At 50.6% G+C, this 24,383-nt stretch overlaps 1 protein-coding gene across 5 annotated transcripts in view; it reads right to left on the bottom strand.

Moving 5' to 3' along the window:
- Positions 1-18,191, bottom strand: part of INSYN1 (inhibitory synaptic factor 1) — a 113,244-nt gene extending 95,053 nt beyond the window's left edge. For 2 of the 5 annotated variants that reach the window (XM_065558603.1, XM_065558605.1), the window contains exon 1: positions 15,952-16,091. Coding sequence is in view for 2 of the 5 variants with exons in the window: in XM_042851576.2 (XP_042707510.2) it covers positions 15,832-16,110 (279 nt within the window). In the remaining 3 variants the exon portion in view is untranslated. Of the gene's footprint in view, positions 1-15,831; positions 16,781-17,319 lie in introns of those variants that run through there. The other 3 variants (XM_042851576.2, XM_005312672.4, XM_065558604.1) reach the window with 3 other exon arrangements.
- Positions 18,192-24,383: the final 6,192 nt, after the last annotated feature.

Genomic DNA, 24,383 nt, shown 5'->3' on the forward strand with positions numbered 1-24,383 from the left:
CACAGGATTTGTAAAGGTTGCTTCTACACAACCAAGCAGTGAGCATATGCATGCTGTTAAGCTTAATGGCAGAGTGCTCTAAGGTTGGAGGGATACTGGTGCAGAGATTTCTGTGGTCAGGAGAGACCTGATCCATGAGAAGGATTTATTACCAAGAAAAATGGCAGAATTAGAATTGGTGGGAGGTTACAAAGTCCTCGCACCTTTAGCTAAGGTACACGGGGAAACTAGTGATTTGCAGGCTGAACTAACTGTTGCAGCGGTGGTACACAATTTTGCACTATTTCTACTGGGGAATGATTTTTTTGATGTGGCAGAATCTGTCCCAGGGTTTGTTAGTAGCAAGAAGGAATCTTGTGCTGAAAGCCCCATGGGGGAGGGTGAAGTCACATGTGCTGCTGGGGAAATAGGGCCCTTGGGGACAGGGATGGTCAAGACCAGTTCCTGTAGCCTCAGGGCTCAAGGCAGGTCCCTGCAGGAGGGGGTGGATAGAGCCAGCTCCTGTCCTGTGATCATCTCCCTGGGGGAGGGGGATGTTCCACCTTGTAACAGGGAGGTCTTCCCAGCTGCTGACTGCCATGTAGTTGCAGGTCAGCAGGGGACAGGCTCTGCCCTAGGGTGCACAGGGACATGCATCCCAGAGTTGGAAGTTGGGGTCCTGGTGATGGTGACTGCTGTGGTGGGAACAGGCCCCAAGACCTCTGTAGCTGGAAGCAAGCCCAAGCTGAATGAAAGAGGGGCGGGAATTTGCTGGCCAGTGAAGGGTCTGTCACAGCTAGTAGCTGTGAGCCCACAACTGGATCAGGGTCACATTCCCTTTTGGGGGACAGAGGGGTGTCTGCCTCAGAGGGGAGCCCAGAGAGGGAAGTCCAGACAGAAGGTGATGGGGACAGGAGGGTCTGCCCACCTTTTGTAGAAAGGCTTTTCCCCAGGAGGAGGGTGAAGGATCTGCATCTGAAATGCCAGACCTCTCACCTCTGGATCAGGTTTTAAGGGAAGACTGGGGTTCAGATCTCCTGAAGGGGAGAGTCCACCTAGCTGACCTTTTGGGAACAGAGAGTGGGGTGTCCAAGGGGATCTTACCAACCCAAAGAACTCCACTGAAAGATGTTGTTCCTGCTATGCTTGTAGAAACTAATGTTGTCTCTTTAAGGCAGGAGAAGGAAAAACTTTGTATTTGGGAAGCTTCACAAGCTCCTGGGGCCCAACACAAAGAGATTCCAGAGGGAGGGGCTAAGGGCAGGCATGGTTGCAGTGCACCCTTTCCTAGCCAAAATGCCAAACATATACCTGAATTGAAAACCTTCTCCAAAGAAACAGGAGAATCTGTATCTGAACACCTGCCATGGTACACTAAGGGACTGGGAAATGCAATAGACCCAGAACAAGCCAAACTGTGTGAACAGAGTCTGTCTGTGATAAATTGGCTGTTAATCTTGCATCTTTTGCTGCTTCATCTAGGGGTCAAGACAATGGAGTTGATGCTATAGACAAACCCTGTGAAAATGTGTAACATACCTGATTTGGGGGGAAAACTTTTGTATATTCTAGGGATAGTAGCAAGACAGTCCTACAAACATGATGCTTCTCAGCTAATACCTGTAAACAGGCTTAGAGCTCGGCACAGCAGCAAGAGCACTGCTGTGTGGAAGGGGAAACTGAGGCATACCGCCTCATGGCATTGGTGGCTAAATGCCAAGACACCTACACTTTAACAGATATTGCTATCTGCATACTGTTAGCAATACTACACCCCAACATGTTTTCAGGCACCCAGGGACCAGGAACCCAGAACTTTGCTAGAACACCTATAGAATCATAGAATATCAGGGTTGGAAGGGACCTCAAGAGGTCATCTAGTCCAACCCCCTGCTCAAAGCAGGACCAATTCCCAACTAAATCATCCCAGCCAGGGCTTTGTCAAGCCAGGCCTTAAAAACCTCTAAGGAAGGAGAGTCCACCACCTTCCTAGGTAATGCATTCCAGTGCTTCACCACCCTCCTAATGAAATACTGTTTCCTAATATCCAACCTGGACCTCCCCCACTGCAACTCGAGACCATTGCTCCTTGTTCTGTCATCTGTCACCACTGAGAACAACCGAGCTCCATCCTCTTTGGAACCCCGCTTCAGGTAGTTGAAGGCTGCTATCAAATCCCCCCTCATTCTTCTCTTCTGGAGACTAAACAATCCTAGTTCCCTCAGCCTCTCCTCATAAGTCATGTGCTCCAGACCCCTAATCATTTTTGTTGCCCTCCGCTGGACTCTTTCCAATTTTTCCACATCCTTCTTGTAGTTGGGGCCCAAAATTGGACACAGTATTCTAGATGAGGCCTCACCAATGTCCAATAAAGGGGAACGATCACGTTCCTCGATCTGCTGGCAATGTCCCTACTTATACAGCCCAAAATGCCGTTAGCCTTCTTGGCAACAACAGCACACTGTTGACTCATATCCAGCTTCTCGTCCACTGTGACCCCTAGGTCCTTTTCTGCAGAACTGCTACCTAGCCATTCGGTCCCTAGTCTGTAGCAGTGCATGGAATTCTTCCGTCCTAAGTGCAGGACTCTGCACTTGTCCTTGTTGAACCTCATCAGGTTTTTTTTGGCCCAATCCTCTAATTTGTCTAGGTCCCTCTGTATCCGCTCCCTACCCTCTAGTGTATCTACCACGCCTCCTAGTTTAATGTCATCTGCAAACTTGCTGAGAGTGCAGTCCACACCATCCTCCAGATCATTAATAAAGATATTAAACAAAACCGGCCCCAGGACCGACCCTTGGGGCAATCCGCTTGAAACCGGCTGCCAACTAGACATGGAGCCATTGATCACTACATGAATGACATTTTAGGGTTTAAAGGTACTGGAAGGGGGTGTGACCAGAGACAACAGGGATTTTACATGTACTGCCTCCACCATGGACAGTGTCCAAGACTATGGCAGTAAGTTGAGGAGGAGGGTGTGACGTGGCACTCTATATGTTTTATGGACATATGCCTATGAGTGTGAATATGATGTAAGTGGAATATGCTTTATGCAAAAGGTCTCTTGTAAGGTATCATAACAAAGGTTATAACCTACAGAATATAGTCCTCCTATTTGTATGCATGTATCATTCTTGTATTTGAAGCTAGAAATATGAAGTATAACTCTGAGGTCCAATTGTAATTATGCAAAGTGTGGGCCATTAATGGTGGTTTAGAATCTTGATGGCTCCCATTGACTAGGACAATTGACTGTATATGGTTTATTTACCTACATGCCTTGCTGTGTATGTGTGGGCTGACCCAGGAAGAATGGAGACTGTCACATGATACTGGAATCCATCTTAATCCTTGTACTTTTCCATTGATGAGGTGGGGGTGGGGACAAGCACAGACAAGAGATTCCCTCCTTGTGCCAAAGCTATAAAAGGGGGTGGAGCAGGACAAAAGAGGTGGCCAGTCATGAAAAAAGACCTTGCTTACCACCTGAGATTTCTGTTGGAACTAACAAGGACTGTACCAGGGGAAAGGATTGGGCCCAGACTAGGAAGGAGTCTAGTCTGTGAAAGAAGCTTATTGGAACATCTTTAAGGGTGAGATATATTACCTGTAATCAGTTTCTTAATGTATTAGGCTTCAACTTGCAAATTTGTTTTATTTTGCTTTTGTGACTTACTTTGTTCTGGCTGTTATTACTTGAAACCACTTAAATCCTATTTTTATACTTAATAAAATCACTTTTGTTTATTAATAAACCCAGAGTAAGTGATTAATACCTGGGGGAGAAAACAGCAGTGCATATATCTCTATCAGTGATATAGAGGGTGAACAATTTATGAATTTACCTGTATAAGCTTTATACAGAGTAAAATGGATTAATTTGGGGTTTGGATCCAATTGGCAGCTAGGTGTTTGGGTGCTGGAGACAGGTAACCTGCTGAGCTCTTTTTAGTTAAAGTCTGCAGCTCTGTGGCTATGGCCCAGACCCTGGGTCTGTGTTGCAGCAGGCTAGCGTGTCTGGCTCAACAAGGCAGGGTTCTGGAGTCCCAAGCTGGCAGGGAAAATGGGCTCAGAGGTAATTTCAGCACATCAGGTGACAGTCCCAAGGGGATCTCTGTGACCGAACCCATCACAGTCACACTGCTAACGTAAAGTTTTCTGTATGGGGGCATTCATTCTCTCTCTCTCACACACACACACACACACACACACACACACTTTGGACCTGGATTTCAAACGCCCCCAGATCAAGCTCTGGGGTTTTGGATTAGCTGATCATTTTAAAAAACGGTTAGCTGCAAATATTTGAATCTGATCGTAGGTTCCAGCCCCTCCTCGCTAGATGGTTTCCATATTGATACCAAGGTGCAGACTCAGGCCCCTTTCTTCAGTTTCTTTACATAGAGGCTCGTGCAATTCTTTAACTTGCGTTCAGCCCCCAAGTTCCACTTTGAATTTCACGTTCAGGAGAAACAGAACTGAAGCCAAGGAATTTCACCCCCTCTGCTAGTGCCCCCTGGTGGACTCTCTCAGTGGTGGCTTAGTTGCATGATGTTACCTTCATGTCCTGGCTTCCTGGGCCAGCACGTTTCCTACAAGCCATTTCACAGCTTCTCCGCCTCAGGGCACAGCAGGGCTCTGGTCTGTTCCTAGCTCCAGCTGGCTGCTTGGCGAGTCTTCGTGCCTGGATGCTGTGCTGCCAGCTCATGCATTTGGATAGGATTTTATGCATTGTTGTATCAATGCTATACATTTCCATTCAGTTATATGGGCATGTTGTAAAACAGTTCCACATTAGGGCCTCTCTCCTGCCGAGGGCCCTGTGTTGGCAGATAAGCAGCTTGTGCATTTGTGAATCCTGTGTGGTTCTTTTAGGGCAACCAAGGGCTGATTTGGGAAGGACTTCCAGGGAGTTGATATCTAATAATGGTGCCACAGGTTCATGGCAAATATACCATGGGCTAGCCCACTTCCTGGGGAGCCCCACTGGACCAGCCTGGCCCCTGAAGTTTTTCCTGACCTGCAGGAAGTGAGGTTTACAAGACCTCAGTATTATTCATGGACCCATTTCCCAGCATGGGTCAGCAGTGATTACAGTGCACCTTCTGAGAAGGTTCAAGCACCTGAACGTAGGAATGGACAAACTGGATCAGACCCAAAGTCCATCTGGGTTAGCAGCCTGTCTTTGACAGGGGCCAGCATCAACTGCTTCAGAGGAAGGCACAAGAACCCCACACTAGACAGATGGGGATAATCTGCCCCCACTGAAGATCTCACCCTGCTCTCCAGTAGCTAAGGGTTGGTTTAAACTTGGAAGCATGAGGTTTAATATCCCTGCCAAAACATTTTTATTGTCACTGATTATAACTCCGGGTATTTTCCATCTCCATATGAGCCCTACCACCTGCTATCCTGTTATAAATCCTTGCTGTGACTATAATGGGTCTTGCAAAACCGCTGTATAAAAACCCCTCTTAGCCTGAATTTTGTAGGTTGGGCCAGGACCGGCTCTAGCGTTTTTGCCGCCCCAAGCAGCAAAAAAAAAAAAAAAAAAAAAAAGCCACGATCGCAATCGGTGGCAATTCGGCGGCAGGTCCTTCGCTCCGAGAGGGAGTGATGGCCCCTCCACCAAATTGCCGCCGAACGGCCGGACGTGCCGCCCCCCCCGCTTCACTGGCCGCCCCAGGCACCTGCTTGTTACGCTGGTGCCTGGAGCCGGCCCTGGGTTGGGCTCATCTCTAGCTAGGGCATTTATTGTCTCATGCTGACATTACATGCTGCTGGCCAGTTGCTGCTCATTCATCTGGCATTTGTAATATGCCCCCCGGGACAGAAACAACACCACATGGAGTGAGAACTTTGCCTCCCACACCCAACAAAATCTTAACACTGGTAAGAGTAATGACGTTTCACCCTTCTTCAGCACCTTGCAGGGCAGATCTCTGCCTGCTTTGCTCACCATTCACTAATGAAGCCTCACAATTACTTACGAATTATTCCAGGCTAAGGGCACCCTGAGTCAAAGCGGACAATGGAACCCAGGTCCCCTGATGCCAGGGTCCCATTTCTAGGGGTGAGAAAACAATGTCAAATTAATGGGGTGGGGTAGTGGGTGGGACAGGGAATCACTTCTATTTTCAGGCCTTTGTTTTCCTTTCCCAAAAGTCAGTTTCCACAGATGGATCCACTGTCATTTCACACATGGCCGTGGACCAAGATAAACATGGTGTGAAGGGCCCCACTCACCACAGGTGTGCATCTTTGTGGTTAGGGCAGGAAATTAGCTCCCTCCCCGTCTAGCACTGCTTGCCATTGGTTATTCATGCTGTGACACCCCTCCACCCCCCACCCCCTTTGCAACTCAACTCTCTGGCCAGGTCACTACGCAGTCCCCCATCCTGGGATGACAGAGTCCCACTGGACCAGCTGTCCGCATGCCACCTCAGGCAGCCTTCCGTTCCACCTCCAGATCCTGGGCCACATCCCAGTGGCTAGCAGGGGAACCCAGGCCCACCCACTACTGTGAGCTCCAACCCAGGGACCTCTTGACTAGTAATCCAGCTCTGCTCACTCTCAAGTCCCGGTTGCGGATTCCCTGGGCTCCTTCCTACTCAGCCTCTATCTCCTTCCCGATCTCTGAATTTGCAACTGGAGCTTCCTCTGCTCCCCATGGCTACTTCACCCCTGTAGGCCTCTTGTAAGACTCCCTAGACCTGGCAGGACCTCAGGGCTCACTCACCCCCTGGATCCTCTCCTTGCCTGTGACAAACACCCTTTCCCTCCAGGAAGTGATCACAGGCATCCTCTCTGCAGCCTCCTCCTGCTCTGCCTTCCTGGCTTTACATGCCTATCCCAGCTCCTCTCAGCTGGGCTTCCTCTGCCTTTAGGCCCTGTCAGGCCCTGTTTCCCCTCCAGGTGCAGTGTCTAAAGTTAATTGGCCCCCAACCCCCATTAACCCACTCAGGGCTTGTGTGAGGTGGACAGGCCGTCACACATGGTTGAACAGTGCGTGCCACTGCTTATCTGGGAAATCTGGAGTTTATTCACATTTTCTTTTATTTACAAATCTATCCAAATCATTAAATAAGGATTAAAACACAGCATGGTCACTTGTATATGAAAGTGAGTTCCCAAAAAGCAGTCTAATGGCTCTTCTGGCTTTTGCCTGATGTTATCCTAGCCTAAATCCAAATCCAAATCAGAATAAGGGCATCTTGGCTCACCCACAATGTCTGCCAGGCTACTGCTTAGCCTGGAATACCAAAACAGTTAGTTTACCCAGTGCTTTTTTTTACCACTACTCCAGTGATTTCACAGCTTTCTTTGCAGTGAAACATGGGGATGTTTCTCTGAGAAAAATGACTGCTTCCTACCACAAGGCCCAGCTGTGATTTTTCATGGCATCGGCTGTTCCAGGTAGGAAAGTGTGTGCAACTGCACTGTTCGAGCTACATGACGACATAATTGCTGGCAGAGAGAACACATTTTCTCTGGATCATTTTTGGGGGAGCGGAGGGCGGATCGGGGAAGAATCAGGCTTTGAGTGCGAATATTGGCAAAGCAAACTGTGGTGCAGAGGTTTCACCCAGCTCAGTTCATAACTTGGGCCAGATTCCCAGCATGTGTGAATTGATGCAGATCCACTGAAGTCAATGGACCTACCCCATAAATACACCAGTTGAGAATCTCATTTGTCTTTCACCCTGAGGGAAGAGACTTATGTAATTTTCAGCCCTGGAGCCTTAAAGGGACATCAGGGCCTTAAAAATTACCCTTATCTGAAATTATTGCACTTGTTACAGCTGTAACACCTACAATTCATGTAACAGAGATGGAGGAAATATACTCTCCCCCTCCCCGGTTTATTTGCTTTGTACATTTGACTGTACTTTTTGTAGAGTCAATTTCCCTGCTTCTTCTGTGCAATCAGTTAGTCAGTTTCCCCACTTGTCTGCATGGGTCTTTCAGGCAGCAACAAGGGAGAAACAAATATTATTAAACTAGAAAACTGTGACTATAAAAGCAGGAGAATGGGCAGGGGACTACCAGGCAGATTAAGGGTTTGGAAGCAGTTCAACAGATTTTTTTTTTTTAAAGAAATAGACTGCACTTCAAGTGGATGGAGTCCCTTTAAACTGTGACTTTTCCTGCTCTATATTTCTCATCCTGTGGGATGAATTGCATTGAATAGCACTGAATTCCTGTACAAGACATCCCTCCATCCTGCGGGATAGGATATTTGAAGGCCTTGAGGTTGTACTTTGAGCTAGTTACAAGAACGCTTGGGGTTGTGTCTATACCATGAAAAGGAAAGGTGGTGTTCCATAGATAGTGTATAACCCTCCCCACCCTTCCCCACACACATCCTAGCTTTCTTCCATGTGGCTCTGATCCAAATGTCACTGGAAAGCCTCCCACCGACGTCAGAAGGCTCTGGATCAGGCCCAGCTGTTGTACCAGTGTGGATAGTCAGTTAAATGCCCATTGCACTAAAGAAAGGGCCAAATTCATTCTCAGTTGAGTCACACCAGGCATGAATCTGGCCCAGCCGTCCACCATGGCTTGGTACAATGTGAGTTAATGTTGATTGACCCTGCCAGCAGGACTCCTTTTTCTATCCCTGATTCTTATCCAGTCCATTCCTGCACTTGGAACAGGGCACAGGAAGTGGTGGCAAAGATTGCTTCAAGCCACCTTTGCACTGCCCATATATTGAGGCTGTTTGGAGTCCAGCACAATGCCTGACATCAGTTAGAGCAGCCTCAGGGCTGCTCTTACTTATGCTGTGCTTTCCATGACTCCTATAGGTGCTGGGAAGCAGTGAATAGGTGGAGAATAGAGTGCTCCCATCAGCTCCCATCCCTGCCCGGGCACATCCCTTCCCTCCCACCCCCCACCTTGCTCCCCTACCCAGAGGGATATGCCACTAGGCCTGTGGAACCATTACCAGAGTGGTAACAGGTTTCAGAGTGGTAGCCGTGTTAGTCTGTATCAGCAAAAAGAACAAGGAGTACTTTTGGCACCTTAGAGACTAACAAATTTATTTGAGCATAAGCTTTCGTGGGCTAAAACCCACTTCATCGGATGCATGCAGTGAAAAATACAGTAGGAAGATATATATATACACAAAGGACATGAAAAAATGGGTGTTGCCATACTAACTATAACGAGAGTAATCAGTTAAGGTGGGCTATAATCAGCAGGAGAAAAAAAACTTTTGTAGTGATAACCAGCGTGGCCCATTTCCAACAATTGACAAGAAGGTGTGAGTAACAGTAGGGGAAAAATTAGCTTGGGGAAATAGGTTTTACTTTGTGTAATGACCCATCCACTCCCAGTCTTTATTCAAGCCCAATTTAATGGTGTCCAGTTTGCAAATTAATTCCAATTCTGCAGTTTCTCGTTGGAGTCTGTTTTTGAAGTTTTTTTGTTGGAGTATTGCGACCTTGAGTGACCAGGTAATCGAGTGACCAGGGAGGTTGAAGTGTTCTCCGACTGTTTTTTGAATGTTTTAATTCTTGACGTCTGATTTATGTCTATTTATTCCTTTGCATAGAGACTGTCTGGTTTGGCCAATGTACATGGCAGAGGGGCATTCCTGGCACATGATGGCATATATCACATTGGTAGATGTGCAGGTGAACGAGCCTGAATAGATATGTGGACAGAGTTGGCAACGGACTTTGTTGCAAGGATAGGTTTCTGGGTTAGAGTTTTTGTTGTGCGGTGTGTGGTTGCTGGTGAGAATTTGCTTTAGGTTGGGGGGCTGTTTGTAAGCGAGGACTGGCCTGTCTCCCAAGATCTGTGAGAGTGAGGTGATGGTTAGTGGCATTCTTCAGCCCCCAACTAAAACCTCTCCAGCACATCATCAAGGATTTATAACTTATCCTGAAGGGGGAGGGATAGCTCAGTGGTTTGCGCATTGGCCTGCTAAACCCTGGGTTGGGAGTTCAATCCTTGAAGGGGTCATTTAGGGATCTGGAGCAAAAATCTGTCTGGGGATTGGTCCTGCTTTGAGCAGGGGGTTGGACTAGAAGTCTTCCAATTCTGATTCTTGTCAACTGTTGGAAATGGGCCATCCTGATTATCATTACAAAAGGTTTTTTTTTCTCCTGCTGCTTATAGCCCACCTTAACTGATTACTCTTGTTATAGTTAGTATGGCAACACGCATTTTTTCATGTCCTTTGTGTGTGTGTGTGTGTATATATCTTCCTACTGTATTTTCCACTGCATGCATCCAATGAAGTGGGTTTTAGCCCACAAAAGCTTATGCTCAAATAAATTTGTTAGTCTCTAAGGTGCCATAAGTACTCATTCTTTTTACCAGAGAGGTATGAAGAGGCCTTAGTGAAGTTTTCTGCAATTTACTCATTACTCAGAATGCTTTCTGCAAATAATAGTTAGCTTGTACCTCACGCATGAGCAGTTTGCTGTGGCCAGTGTGTAGTCAAAATTCTAGCTGTTTTGACTGGCCACATAAGTCATATGGTATGGTAGGGAGCTCTGATTTCACAAACTTTATTCTAAACTCATGTTTGTGGTTTTATTACAAAAGTGAAAGTCACTTTATAGAAATATTTTGCACTATTTGTTCAATATTAGCTGTTCCCGCAAATCTCCCAACTGCTTGAAGGCACTGTGGTCTAGTAGACAGGGCACTGGACTGGGACTCAAGAGACATGGGGTTTATTCCTAGTTCTACCACTGAGCTGCTGTGAGAGTTTGGTCAAGTCACTTCCTCTCTTTGTGACTCAGTTTCCCTTCTTACCTTTTGTCTCTGTTTAAATTGCAAACTCTTTGGCAGGGGGCTATCTTTCACTAGGTGTCTGTACAATATCTACCACAAAGCCACCTAACACAATTTCCAGTCTCACTTGAGGCCTCTAGGTGCTAATGTAATATAAATAATACAGCAACTGGCTGCAATTTTGGGACAACACCACAAAAGGGTCACAAACACAGGGAAAAGGTTAAAAATTTCAATGCAGAGTCTCAAGAAAGATTTTGCCCAATTCAAATACTGTTGTTTATGACATGGCAGGGGTGAACTGGTGGGCGGAGTCCGTGAGTGGGTGATCAAGTGTTCTTCTCCAACGGAACACCATCCATCTGATTTTTTTTTTAAATCAGTAATTCCAGTTGAACCCCCCTCCCCCGAGTTTGATTCTGCGAGTGCACCCTTTAAACAGCATGGCCCAGATTGTCCTTTACCTTCAGTCCTCTTTACACTGCTCTGGCCACGTTATGCAGGAAGTCAGACATGATCAGAATGGTCCCACTAGGCCTTAAATATCTATGAATCTATAAATATCTATGAAAGTGGGCCATAAAGTGAGTCCACTCTCATTGTAAGCCTCCTTTAAGCTGCTGGGGCTGTGTACAGAGATCTCAGTGTAGATGAAAAACCAGCTTCAAGTTCTGATTATTTTTTTTAATCCTTTACAAGATTTTTATAAGGGTTTTTCAGCTCCTTTGCGGATGTTTAGAAGGGTCTTTTCTCCAAGGGAGATAACGACTGATGGAGTACACCGTGGAATCAGTGAAACTGATTCTACACCAAGTGGGTTCAAGTACACGAAGAAAACAAATGGAAGAAAAATTCTCCCTTGTATTCCTTTCAGATTCAGCAATCATAGGTGTGCCTTGGCTTCCATGGTCAGGCACAAATGTGCTTTTTCAAACTGCCCTTTCAAAACACTGCTTCCAGTGCCGAGGGTAGCCCCTGTCAGAGCACAGCCGTTCAGAAGTAGGTCAAGCTGTGGATCTCAGGTGGGAGCCAGTGCCACTTCAAGCTTTGCTTAATGGACACTGACCATGTCCCCTATTTTAACCATAAAGCACTTTCCCTGGTGGGGATTCACATTGGGAAGGCAATGACCAACCTGCTGGCAAAACTGGGGTGCTAGGTGTGGATAAGGAAGGCTTATCTCAGCTCTTGGGGGGTCAGCTTGGAACAGGCAGCTTCTTTGAAACTTTGCGTGCTAATAAATAATGACAACTGGCTCTTACCGAGCACTTTTCCCCACGGATCTTGCTGCCTTCCAGTCTGAAGGATCTCAAAACACGTTACAGATTAATACATACAGCAAACACTTCAGCAGCCCCTGACATTCTCTCTCTTCCGGGCTGAGGCTGGGCAGCTGCGTTATTTGTGACAGCTTGGAGCAACAATGAGCCAGGAAGCGAAGAAGAAAAATGCATCTGATTGAAATGGCAGTGGTTGGGTATAATTAGCCATAGTGGCATTTGGCCAGGAGGTTGGCCATAAGGCCCTTTGCTGTTGTGAAAAGTTCCAACAGGCCTTGAAAGTGCATAAGTGCTCAGGATTTCCATATAACATCTCACCCATTAAACATTGCAACCGCGTTGGTTCAGTCCTGACTTAGATGGAAGAGGGTTGGCTTCTGCCCCTCAGCTCACATGTGCATTCTCTCAGAATCACGACCTGGCAGAATCAGGGCAACTCAGGCACTGAATCATCCAACCCCACCTCTAGGCTTTTCCCTGGAGGTCTTCATTCCAGCACTGACCTGGCCTCATCCCTGCACTGACCTGACCTCATCCCACTCTGTTTATCAGTTCAGACAGGATCCCACAGGAGTCTCAGTTGCAGAGTCAAAAACACACAGGTGCCAAGAATCCAGCCTCGAGATGAAGGACTCCAACTAAGCAAGAGCATCTGATCATCTCCAGTGGGCACTCTTCATTTGACATCACCTAAAGCGCAAAGGTGCCCCGTTTTAGGCGCTTTCCCAGCTCAGCCTCCATTACTAGAGCTTTCTGTCTGAATCACTCTGCTAGGCCGATTCTCAGGATTTGTTACAAGAACAATGCTTCACCCTTCCCTCTGAGGATCTCAAAGCACATTAGGGACATGACAGGATTTAGCCTGGTGAGGCAGATAAATATCACTCTCCCTGTTTTACAGGGGAGGAAATTGAGGCATGGAAAGGCCAAGTGACTTGCTGAAGGTCACAGAGCCAGGACTAGGCCAGAACACCTTCCTATGCCTTAACCACATGGCCCAGCCTCCTTTCCGGGGAGCTGAAAGACCCTTCTCTTCTAGAGCTATTATTGTGTTTCCAGCCACAGGACAGCAGCTACCAACACTCCTGCTTTCTCTCTCTTCTTCCCACCAAGCCCTAGCTCTGCTCCCTAGTCTAGTGTTATCATTTCTAATCTTCCCCTTTGGCAGGTATCGATCACTCTCCAAAGGGGAGAAGGATTAGCTGTTAGTCACATAACACATGGCTAGCTGGTTGGCCTTTTCCTTCCATCAAGCCACCCATGATTCTGGCCAACTGCATCTCCGCAGCAGGGCTACAAGTTTGCCTAAAGGCCCCCCAACAAACCAAATGTGACCCCATAGGCAAATACCAACCAGATGGTCCTGATGGTGCATGATGCCTTCTAGGCTCCAAAGTGGCCCTTAGGGCAAAGAGGGGACTGCCTGTGTTTCACTGACTCTCTGGTGCTGAAAGCAGTAATTCAAGAAGGGTTTGATCATTGCTCAGACACGCAGAGTTTCTCCTGCTGCCTGCACCTCCCACAGCACAGGCTGGGCTGAGTCAGGAGAGAGATGCAAAGCAACAAGCCACAATAAGCAACCTGCCCCTCTGTCCTCTGCAAACCCTTTTCAACCTTCATGCCCACAGATTCTTCGCCCTGAAGGAATTCCAATGAGCCAAGAGATAAGTGCAGCAGGATTTACCCCACAGATTCCTATGCAATTGCTGCTTGCATCTCCCCACCCAGTCACTGATCCTTGGCTATTTTTTTAAAGCTCTGTGCTATTATTTTCCAAGATGGGTTATTTTGGGCAAGGCACCAGAGCTGGATTGTGGCTGTGAGCTCTGGCCAAGAAGAGGCACGGAGAGGTATACGGCTTCCAGTGCCAAGTGGGGATCTGGCTAGCTCAATCAGCTCCTCCCCACTTTGACTGCGTGTCATGTGCACTCCCCTTTGCATCCATGCCCCTGCCTTTGCCACATCACTAGTGTTGCCAGCAGTGCTAAGATGGGGTCTGATCCAAGGCTTACTAGAGACAATGGAAAGACTCCCGTTGACTCCAAGGGTTTGGATCAGGTCCCTGGAGCAGCAGCTCTGCTTCCCAGCCATTCTATGCATTTCCCCTGCACAGGGGTGCAAGGTTTGGGAGGGGAATTCCTTGCGATGCTGCCCACCACACAGGCCCAGGCACAATCCAGCCTTGGGAGGAGCGATGGAGGGGCAGCAAGAGCAAAGAAAGATACCCTTGGAGCTCAGCCACAGTTGAATGTGGCTTAGTATGTTTTCTCATGGACACATTATAGAGAAAGCTAGTCATGCCCAAATGATTCCCAGTAGGAGCTTCTATTTTCACACAGGGAAATGTCCCAAATTTCTGCCCACAGCTGGTGCCACACCCTTTGGAAAAGCTGAGCCAGCCCCTTCAGCTACTGCTGCTTCATGGCTGGGGGAATGGAACAAAAACCCTGGAGCATGCTCATTCACCATCTAAGGGCCAGATCCTCAGCTGGTGTAAACCAGCAAAGGGCTGTGGGAATCAACGGAGCCACATTGATTTACACTAGCTGAGAATCTGGCCTTGAGATTTTAGCAGACCCTGTTGATGCACCACCCAGTTTGTGACATCACAGCACTTGCTCCCTGCCTGGTCTGATAGATGCAGGCCTGCCACTTGGACAAACCAGCCAAGGGAGGTTGGAAATAACTTGCTTCCATGGCAAAATTCACTCGTATAGGGGACAGGAGAATTGTTGACCTGAGGGTTAGGTGTGAGCCTCCTGGATCCTTTGATTTCAGGGTTTCTCGGTGAGATTTGCTGCATTCTACAATTTTATGCCAACTCCCAATTAACTCTCCCTCCCCCCAAATCATTAAGTTTCTCTCTTTCTGCTGCAAAGATCCAATCTTCACAATGCCAAACTGGAAGGCTGCTACTCTTGTCACCCAGCCAGGGCAGCATGCACCAAACTGTAGCTAAACATTCAATTGGATTCATCAGATCAACCTTAAGGAAGCAATGCCTATTTGGTATCATTTAAGAACAGGCATGTGTCTCCTTTCTCCACCCCCTTTTCTTTAAAGAAGGGAAGGAAATTAAATGTAAAAAAACGACCTGACTGCAGCACTTTACAGTCCAAAGCACAGCAAGTCATAATAGCCAATGGGGAACCCAAACAACACTAGCTCTACTACACTGTTCACACAGGTGGAATGTCTAGGTTACTTCTGTGATTCACAGGCACAGCTTGGTATATTAGGTCCTGATCCACGTGGGGGCCTACTGGACCCAATCCACCAGGGGTCAGATGCCCTTAGCTCTACACTGGGCCTGATCCAGTGTGGAGTTGGACAGCCCATGGCATTGAAATCAATGGAGTCAAGGGCAATCGGGAGCTCTTCTTGCTTCTTGGAAATCATCCACCATAAAAACAAAACAGGCACAGGTGGCCGTGCTAAGGGCACTGCTGGGACTGAGCTATTGCATTCGCTCATTTGGGGGGCATCACCTCTCTCCTGTGAAAGGCTATCCTGAACCTGGAGATAGAGGAAGGCATAGAAATGGGGGCTGGATTTTCCACTGACATGGTGGGGGAGGGGGGTGTCAGCAGTCAGGATATGCACTGGTGACTTGACTGTCTGGGTTTCAGGGCAATAGGGGAATCTAATTTGCCCCCTACACACACACACACACACACAGAGGCTGTGCCCACAATAGGGAACTGGGATAGAGGGAGGAACTGACACACACACACTGCACCCACAATAGGGGCTGGGGAGACAGCAGACAGACACACAGTATCCACAATAGAGGACACACACACACACAGGCTGTACCCACAACAGTTTGCTCCTCCGAGCCAGCCCTGCTCCATGAGGGGAATTCTTTAGGCATGGCAAAGCCTGGAAGTTTGGCCCGCTTTGGGGCTCCCCATGGCGTTCCCGCCCCAGCGGCGCTCACCTCCCGGAGCTCCTTGGCTACCTCCTTGAGCTCCTGCAGGATCCCCTCCAGCTGCCCGATCACCATTTTCATGCGGCACCTGATCTGCTCCCTCTCCTTGCTGCTGCCGCCAGCGGGATCTTCACTGGGCTGCGTGTCCTGCGAGTCCCCGGAGCTCATCCTTCATAAGCTGCCTGGGCGCTCGGCGCTGTCCATGCTGCTCTCCCCCAGCCCGGCCTTGCCTCCGCGGAGCCCCTCTAGCCCGGGGAGAACTCACCATCTTAACGTCCCACGCGCCAGAGAGCCGCAGCCGCGCTCTGCCTCCCGCCGCTCTTCGCCCCGGCCGCTCACAGCAGCGGGTCGCGGGCCAAGATTAACCGAGCTCCGCGCCCGGGACCCAGCCGCACGCCCATGGGACCGGAGCGCTGCCCGGGCGCAGGGAGCCGCCTTCAGCAGATGGCCGGGGGAGATCCACTGGCAGACGGGCCCAGAGCGATCGTTTCCCTGCTCCCGGCTAGCGAGAGAGGGCGGGCACTGCCCCTCTGCCAGGGGCTCGCCGGCTCGCCAGAGAGGGCATCGCTCCGGATGTCCCGCAGAGGCTGGAAGCAGCGCCGCCTCTTCCACCTGCTCAGCCTCCCAGCCTCGCTTGTGCCGCGCACGGAGCCCCCATGGGCCGGCTCCGGGCACAGCGGCCACCTGTCCGGGCGAGCCTCGCCCACTTGGCTCAAGGGCAGCGAACGATGCTCCTGGGATATTCGCAGAGGGGCGAGCTCGGAAAACGCCTCGCAAGATCCACGGCGACTTCCAGGGCTGGGGCGGGTGTCCTGGGGCTCGGGGGTCCGCCGGCCTGCTGCGGAGAGAGACCAGCAGCGCGTCACGATGCGAGCCGGGCAGGGGCCCCGAAGGCCGGACTAGCCCTTGGCTGTGCGGGGCGGGACAGCTTCGCCCCATCCATCCCTGCCAGGGCCAGCGGAGCGCCCGGAGCCCAGCCCCCGAGCCAGGACCCCGGGGCGCCAACCTCCGAGCCAGGATCGCAAGGGTCCCCCCTCCCATCCCCGACCCTTTCTTTCCTGGGAGGGGGGAGGTGACCCAGATTTGGAGCCGGCTCCGCGGGGATTGTTCGTGTCAGCAAAAGGAACCAGTCCCCCCTCTCCCCCCCGGACTCCCTCTATGCCCAGTCCCTCCCGGCGCAGTAGCCAGCCACGAGTCCCCATCGCTAGGGGAGGTTAAACGAGGAGGCTGCACCCCAGCTTCTGGCTGCCGGCTCTGCGCGCAGCTGGGGCGCCGCACCGGCCTGTCAAAAGTCGCCGGGCCGGCGGCTCTGCTACCGCAAAGTTTATTTACCAGCCACCCCGCGAGAGCCACAAGCCACGGAAACCAGCCACTTACTACCCAGCAGCGAGCAAAACCGATCCGGCTCTCCGTTTCCAGCGCAAGGGTTCCGGCTGCGGCTGCCCTGGGGTCACGAGGGCCAGCTCCGCGGCTCTTCCTGGCTGCTGCTCCCGGGAGATGCCATCCTGATCTGTCCCCGCCTCGCCCCTTGGAGCAGAGCCTGCCGGCGGGCAGGAAGCGCGGAGAGGGGAGACGGGCGGGGGAGGGGGAGCGCCCTGTTGTTATTCTGGCTGGATCGCCGCGAGTGGAGGAGCGGAACCTGCTCACAGGAGGAGGGGAGCTGCCGCGCCGTGTGCGGGGGAGGCGGCCGCGCTCCCCCCGTCGCCAGCGCCGCGGTGCAGTGCCACTCGTTCGCCTTCGCTCCGGTGGCCCATCGTGCGAATGGAGCCCGTGGGCCGCTCCACAGGTGCCAGGGTCTCCGGCCGACACACAGCCCTCCTGGGGGTCCCGCAGGTCGCCGGGCGGGCTCTGCCACCGGCCGCGCCGGAGCTAGTGGGCTGGGCACTGCAACCGGGACGGCTACCGCTGCAGCGGCCGCTCCTTGGGCGCGGGGCTCGGCCCCAGGCTGGGCTGCTGGCGGGGGTGCGCCGGAGTTGCCCACATGGCGGGGGGCCCAGCGGCGAGCGGCTCAGATCCCGCCCTCTCGCCCGCCCCGGGAGGCTGGTGCCCGGCCCCTGGCGCCCAGCTCCGCGCGGGCAGGGGCGGCCATGGAGAGAGCTGCAGTGGGAGCGCGCCGCGCGTCCTGCCTGGAGCCGGGCTGGTGCCGCCCGCGGCCGGGGCTCCGCGCACAGGCGTGTGGCTGGTGCTGTCAGCGAGGGGGCAGAGCCAGGCAAAGCAGCCGGCGCTTAAAGGGGCAGAGCGCGCTGGGCCGCCTGCGACGGAGGGGGGGGGGGGCAGCGCCCGACTCTGCCCGGCGAGAACCCCTCCCGCCCCCGGCTGACTGCAGGGCTGGTCAGCTCCAGCTGGGCCCGTGCGCAACGGAGGGCGGTGGCATTTGACAGGCAGGAAACTGAGGCATACAGAGGGGCAGAACCATGCCGCGTCCCCCAGTGGCCAATGGTAGAGCTGGGACTAGAGCCCCTGTCTGCGCTGCCCCATGGTCTATCTCCTCGGTCACTGGGAAGGCATCTTGGCTGGTGGTCTGCACACAGGCCTGCTGGCCAGGAATACCTGGAGCCTAATTCTGCCTCTGCTACAAACTGGTAGCATGGCCTTTGGGCAAGTCACATTCTCTGCCTCTGTTTCCCCATGTGTACCACGGGACCCAACTCACCAGTTACATGGTGCTTCATGAATGAGTCAACAGTGTGATGCTGTTGCAAAAAAAGCAAACATGATTCTGGGATGTATTAACAGGTGTGTTGTGAGCAAGACACGAGAAGTCATTCTTCCGCTCTACTCTGCTCTGGTTAGGCCTCAGCTGGAGTACTGTGTCCAGTTCTGGGCACCGCATTTTAAAAAAGATGTGGAGAAATTGGAAAGGGTCCAGAGAAGAGCAACAAGAATGATTAAAGGTCTTGAGAACATGACCTATGAAGGAAGGCTGAAAGAATTGGGTTTGTTTAGTTTGGAAAAGAGAAGACTGAGAGGGGACATGATAGCAGTTTTCAGGTATTTAAAAGGGTGTCATAAGGAGGAGGGAGAAAACTTGTTTACCTTAGCCTCTAAGGATAGAACCAGAAGCAATGGGTTTAAACTGCAGCAAGGGAGGTCTAGGTTGGACATTAGGAAAAAGTTCCTAACTGTCAGGGTGGTTAAACACTGGAATAAATTGCCTAGGGAGGTTGTGGAATCTCCATCTCTGGAGATATTTAAGAGTAGGTTAGATAAATGTCTATCAGGGATGGTCTAGACAGTATTTGGTCCTGCCATGCGGGCAGGGGACTGGACTCGATGACCTCTCGAGGTCCCTTCCAGTCCTAGAATCTATGAATCTATGAATTAATGAACATTCCCAGGGCAAATCCCCACCCTGCTGTGGCCACCCAAGGCCTTGCTCTTCCCCTGCAAAGAAGCCACATAACTGCAGTCAGCAGCCTCTTGTGGCCACCGCAAAAGTGCAGGGGAGGGAGGGGCCTGTGTGGCGCTCCAGAGAGAGGCCAGTAGATTTGATACTTAGCCCTGAACACACCTACCTACCATGGACTGTAAGGCAGCTACATCCCTGCTGCACAGGTGCCCATGCCCTTTCTTCAGGCAGTGGTTCCCAACATGTGGCCCACGGGCTGCTTGCAGCCCAATCAGCACAGAGCGGCGGCCCATATGACATCCCCAGGGCCATACAGGTAGTATTGGATGCAGCCCACAATGGTAAGTAGGTTGAGAACCACTGCTTCAGGGGAAGGGATGGTCCTGCCCTCCCATGGGTCCTCTCTCCCATGTCCATGTGCTGCAGTCACAGAGGGGTAAGAATCTCCTCTCCCACCACGTTGGTTGTAGGCTGCTCTGATTTACACTGCTGGGAGTAAGAGGAGACTCAGGCCATGTGGCACACTGCACAAAGCAGAACCTCAGAGCTGCTGGGCTCAAGGAGGCAATCAGCCCTTTACTTCCAAGCCCTTCATCTGTGAAAACACACAGCACTGAGCCCTCCAGCTGCAAGGAGCTGGGGTACCCAGAGGCAGCTCCCAGGAAGGGTAACCGTAGTAGTGTGATTCAGAACAAGGTAGGCGCATGCGTCCACCAGGGAGCCACCACTGCAGCTGGGAGCGTGCGGCCAGCTTGGGTTGGCAGGCACACAGTAGCTCTGTTCTAGCTGCATATCAGGGGGTAACATGGGCAGTGGCTCAGGTTAGATACCCAAGTATTCACTGGTCCAGCTGGATTGGAGGCTGGTGGCTAGCCCAAGCCCTGCCCATGCTACTCTTGGTTACAGCTAGCCTAAGCAGAGGGAGTGTGTCTCTCTGCTGGAGTTGGGAAGCACTGTCGCAGCTGCAGTGTAGATGCACCCTCAGAGGAGCCTCTCTTTATTAGTTTCACTGTCCTGCTTTCAGATGCCCCCAGCCTCCCCTGGAAGTAGGGTGACCAGACAAGAAGTATGAAAAATCGGGACAGGGGGTGGGGGGTAATAGGAGCCTATATAAGAAAAAGACCCAAAAATCAGGACTGTCCCTATAAAATCGGGACATCTGGTCACCCTACCTGGAAGATTTCTGTAAAATAAGGGCCAGGTCAGGAAAGAGCAAGGCATACCAATGGACAAGCTCAGTGAAAGGCAGCTCCTCCCTGCAGGGGGAAGGAGGGGTCGCCTAGCTTGTCTCTAGTCTCTCTGGAGGTTCATAATGCTGCTCATCAGTGGTAGTTGAGGGCTAATCCCTGAGCCTGTCCACCACACAACCTGCATCCTTCCTCTGAATCCCACCTCCAAACCCTACTTCTTTCTCACAGTGACCCTGGCCCAATGTCATCTAGCCTCTTTGCATCACCTCTTGCTGCACCTCCCTTCGACTGCAGCTTCTTAAAGCATGGACCAGGCTTTCATTCTCTCTGTAGTGTGCTATACATACCTGGAATGCTGTGAGCTATATAATTACATCCCCCAAAACGCTATGTTAAAAGAACACTAAGGTTTCACATTTCAGCAATCAAAAGTTAGGAAATGCCAGAATTAAGGCTGCCTGTGTCACCTTAATCCAGCCCCTTGGCCTCACGCCATGATCACATACCACTTCCTCCACAGGACCCTTGCCGCCTTCAGTGAATGAGGAATTCTTCAATATTTCTTTTAATCCTCCTCATTCAGTGTGTGGCCCACATGCCATCCAAATCCTGCAATGAATACAGAATTACTAATTTCCTTTCACAATAGTATCTGAGCACTCCCCAAACATTAATGAATGTATCTTTACAACATTCCTGTGTGATTAGGTGGTTTTATTATTCCCATTTTAAGGCTGGGCAACTGAAACACAGAGTAAAGGTCAAAATTGCTAACAATGGCCACTAATTGTTGGTGCCCAACTGGAGACACCATGGGCCTGAGTCTTCAGAATAGCTCACATTTTTATTGCACTTTAGATGTCCAAAGCTCAGTTCCCAGACTTCAGCACCTCCATGGCCATCTCACCTTGAACACCCAGAAAACAAGCCATACGCAACTAGTGGCCACTTGTGAACATTTTGGTTTAGGTGATTTGCCTCTGCCACAGGAACAGGAATGTACAGAGTCAGGAAGCCTGGGTTCAAATCCAGGTTCAGGAGGGAAATGTGCTTTAGAGATTGTAGACCCATCAGCCTGGTTCCCCCTCCCATGTATCTACCCTGAACTCCCACTCCTTGTAACAGGTTTGCCTGAGCCAAGCATCCCATGGAGCAGGCTTAATTCATTTTCCATAAAATTAAGGTAACACTTCACATGGACATTAAATTCCAAAATGCAGATCAGGGAGGCAGGAGCTGGGAGTGGACAGGAGTGTTATAGGGTGCACCAGGCATTTGCAGACCCTGATCCAACCCAAATACCATCAGAGCTGGGCACTGGACCAGGGTGAGTTCCTGAGGCTTTAGAAAAGGCCCAGCCTCCCACCCCAGCCACAGCATCACCCACAACTGGCATTTGAAAGCAGCAGCCAGTTCTTTTTATCTGGCCTTTGGGGCCCTGACTAGCATGTCCCTGCCCTTCTAGCCACTGGAAGATCAAGACTCACTGGTTCCACCAGCAGCTGATCCTGGGAGGCCTCTCTCTCTTGCTGGTCCTCTCTTTCACAAGGAGAGTTTCATAGGGCAGAGTGCCCCAGGGCATCTGCCATGGGGCAGCAGATGCCTGCTGCTCCCCATCACACTCTTATCCCCCCAACTTCTGCCTCTACCCCTTCTGCTCCTATCCACATATCCCACACCCCAGCTCCTGCCTTCCCTCTCTCTGCACCTATTCACCCCTCCCCCTAGTCCCATCCATCCCTCCACCAACTCCTGTCCCCCTCCCCCTCTGCTCATCCCCGCCCTCCAGACCCTGCAACCTCCTGCACCATTCTTCCCCCCTCTGTGTGTCAGTCAGGTGGCTTTCTCCTTCTCCACCTTGCTGCCAGGGTAGAGCATCAAGAGCCCAGGACAAACAGACTCCCTGCTCTCAGTTCCTGTGGCCCGGAGAAGCAATTCCGTGGAGTCCCACTCAGCTACTGCAGCCTCAGGATGGAGTGTGCTCAGTCATTCTCAGAGGATGCTAGATGTGTCATGCCACTAGCACACAGGATCTGGGAGAGGGTGGAGCATGCTCAGTGCAAACAACTTTCAGAGATTTTAGCTGCTAAACTAGATTTTGCAGAGGCTCAGAACTTGGCCAAAATTTGGCCACCTTTCATGGGGATGGCAAAAGGCACATCCGTGGCACCAGGGCAGCTCCTCTGCCAAATCTGAGTCCCTGCTTCAGCTGTATTTTTTGTTTTTACCATGGACAAAACAGTGTATTTCCCCCTAACCTTGTTCTTGGAAATAGCTGAACCATTTTAGCTGAAACTTAAAAAAAACAAAAAAACCCAACAACATAACCAGCCTGAGGCAGACATCTGGCATGGGGAATTTCAGCCCAAACTGTTAAAGTTTGCCCAAGTGATAAGAAACCAAAACCAAGGTTTTATAATGGGAAATGTTGGGCAACCTTACCTATAAATGCTGCTACCTGCTGTCTATAATTAAGTGGCTAGTGTATGTGCACACAACATACTGGATGGAATCAAATTGCTCAACAATGTGTCATACACCCTACACTGCTAACAGATTAGCCTCTGACTCCTGTTATAGGCACCTGTATGGGTCCGGATCCTGCTGATCCTCCTGTTATAGGCACCTTTGTTTTTGGAGCAGGAATATCTGAGGCCTTGCCTTACTGTTGCAATGATGATCTAGAGGGCCACAGCGGGACAGCACTGTGGATATAGCCTGTCTGTATCAGGATGTGCAGAGGCAGGAGAAGTGAGCTGGAGAGCAGCGTGGAGGATAGACAGAAAGTAGGTTTTTAGGAATGCAAGAGTGATGCTGTGTGTTAACACACTGACCATAACAAAGCTCTGGGTAGCCAAGCACATGGTGCATTTTATGGTGTAGCACAGCTGATGTGATGTTTTCACAATGAAACCTGAAACCCAAAAAGGAAACTCACCTGGTCTTAGGTTTTGTTGCAGACCTGAGCCTTAGACCAGAATAACTGAAATTTCATGAAGGTTTCTGAACACAGGACCAGCTGGGATAACAAATCCACAGCTCCTTAAGGGTGTGACTTAAACCCAGGTAATGTTCAGCCATTTCAGATGATCATTTTCATGTATTTGTACCCAAACCTCAACTGGTCCAAACCCCAAATGAACACACGAATACCCCCAACTAAAAAAGCCATCTGCACTCAGCCCTGATGCAGATGTTTGCTTTAGTAGCAGGTTATTGTGAGCTTCCTATGTGCCCCCTCATGACCTCAGGGTGGTCCCGCAAGCAGTCCCTGCCTTAGTTTCTCCTTTCAACGGGCTTCTTCAATAATCCAGATCATTTTGTCCATTCTCACCCCTTTTTGGGTGTGGCTTATTCAAATAACAAACATCCAAAATAAAGTTCTCAAGTCCAGCCACTCACCCCCTTACCAGGTCACTCCCAGGCCTTTCCTGCCTGTAGCCTCACTCCCTGAACCGGGCTGTCTGCTGGAGCCTACTCTTCCTGATGGCTCAGGGTTCTCCCTGCAGCAGCTATCATCTCTCTCACTACACTGTGGGCTCCCTAGAGAGTCCCTCTCTGCCACTTCCTTCTGCTCTTCAGGGGGCATCATCTGATCCCTGCTCAGGTGTGTCTAGTTAGTAACTAGAGTTGGCTGCCATCTGGCCTTTAAAAGGCAGGCCACCTTGTTAATCGAGTGAATGTTTGATCTCTGCACTGGCTCCAATCCAATTCAGGGATGGATAGCATAGGGAAGTAGCTAGATGATTCTTCTAACGCTAATCCATTGGTTCCCATTCAATAGTACGATGGTACCACTTGAAAATTACCCCATCAGGTGTCTGTCTGTTCAGTGATGTAGGTGAAGTGGATTGGTGGATCTCAAAGTCAGTTCCTAGAAGGCAAGTGTCTACATCACATAA

This window comes from Chrysemys picta, chromosome 10 (assembly GCF_011386835.1).
Source record: "Chrysemys picta bellii isolate R12L10 chromosome 10, ASM1138683v2, whole genome shotgun sequence".
Classification (NCBI taxonomy): Eukaryota; Metazoa; Chordata; order Testudines; family Emydidae; genus Chrysemys; species Chrysemys picta.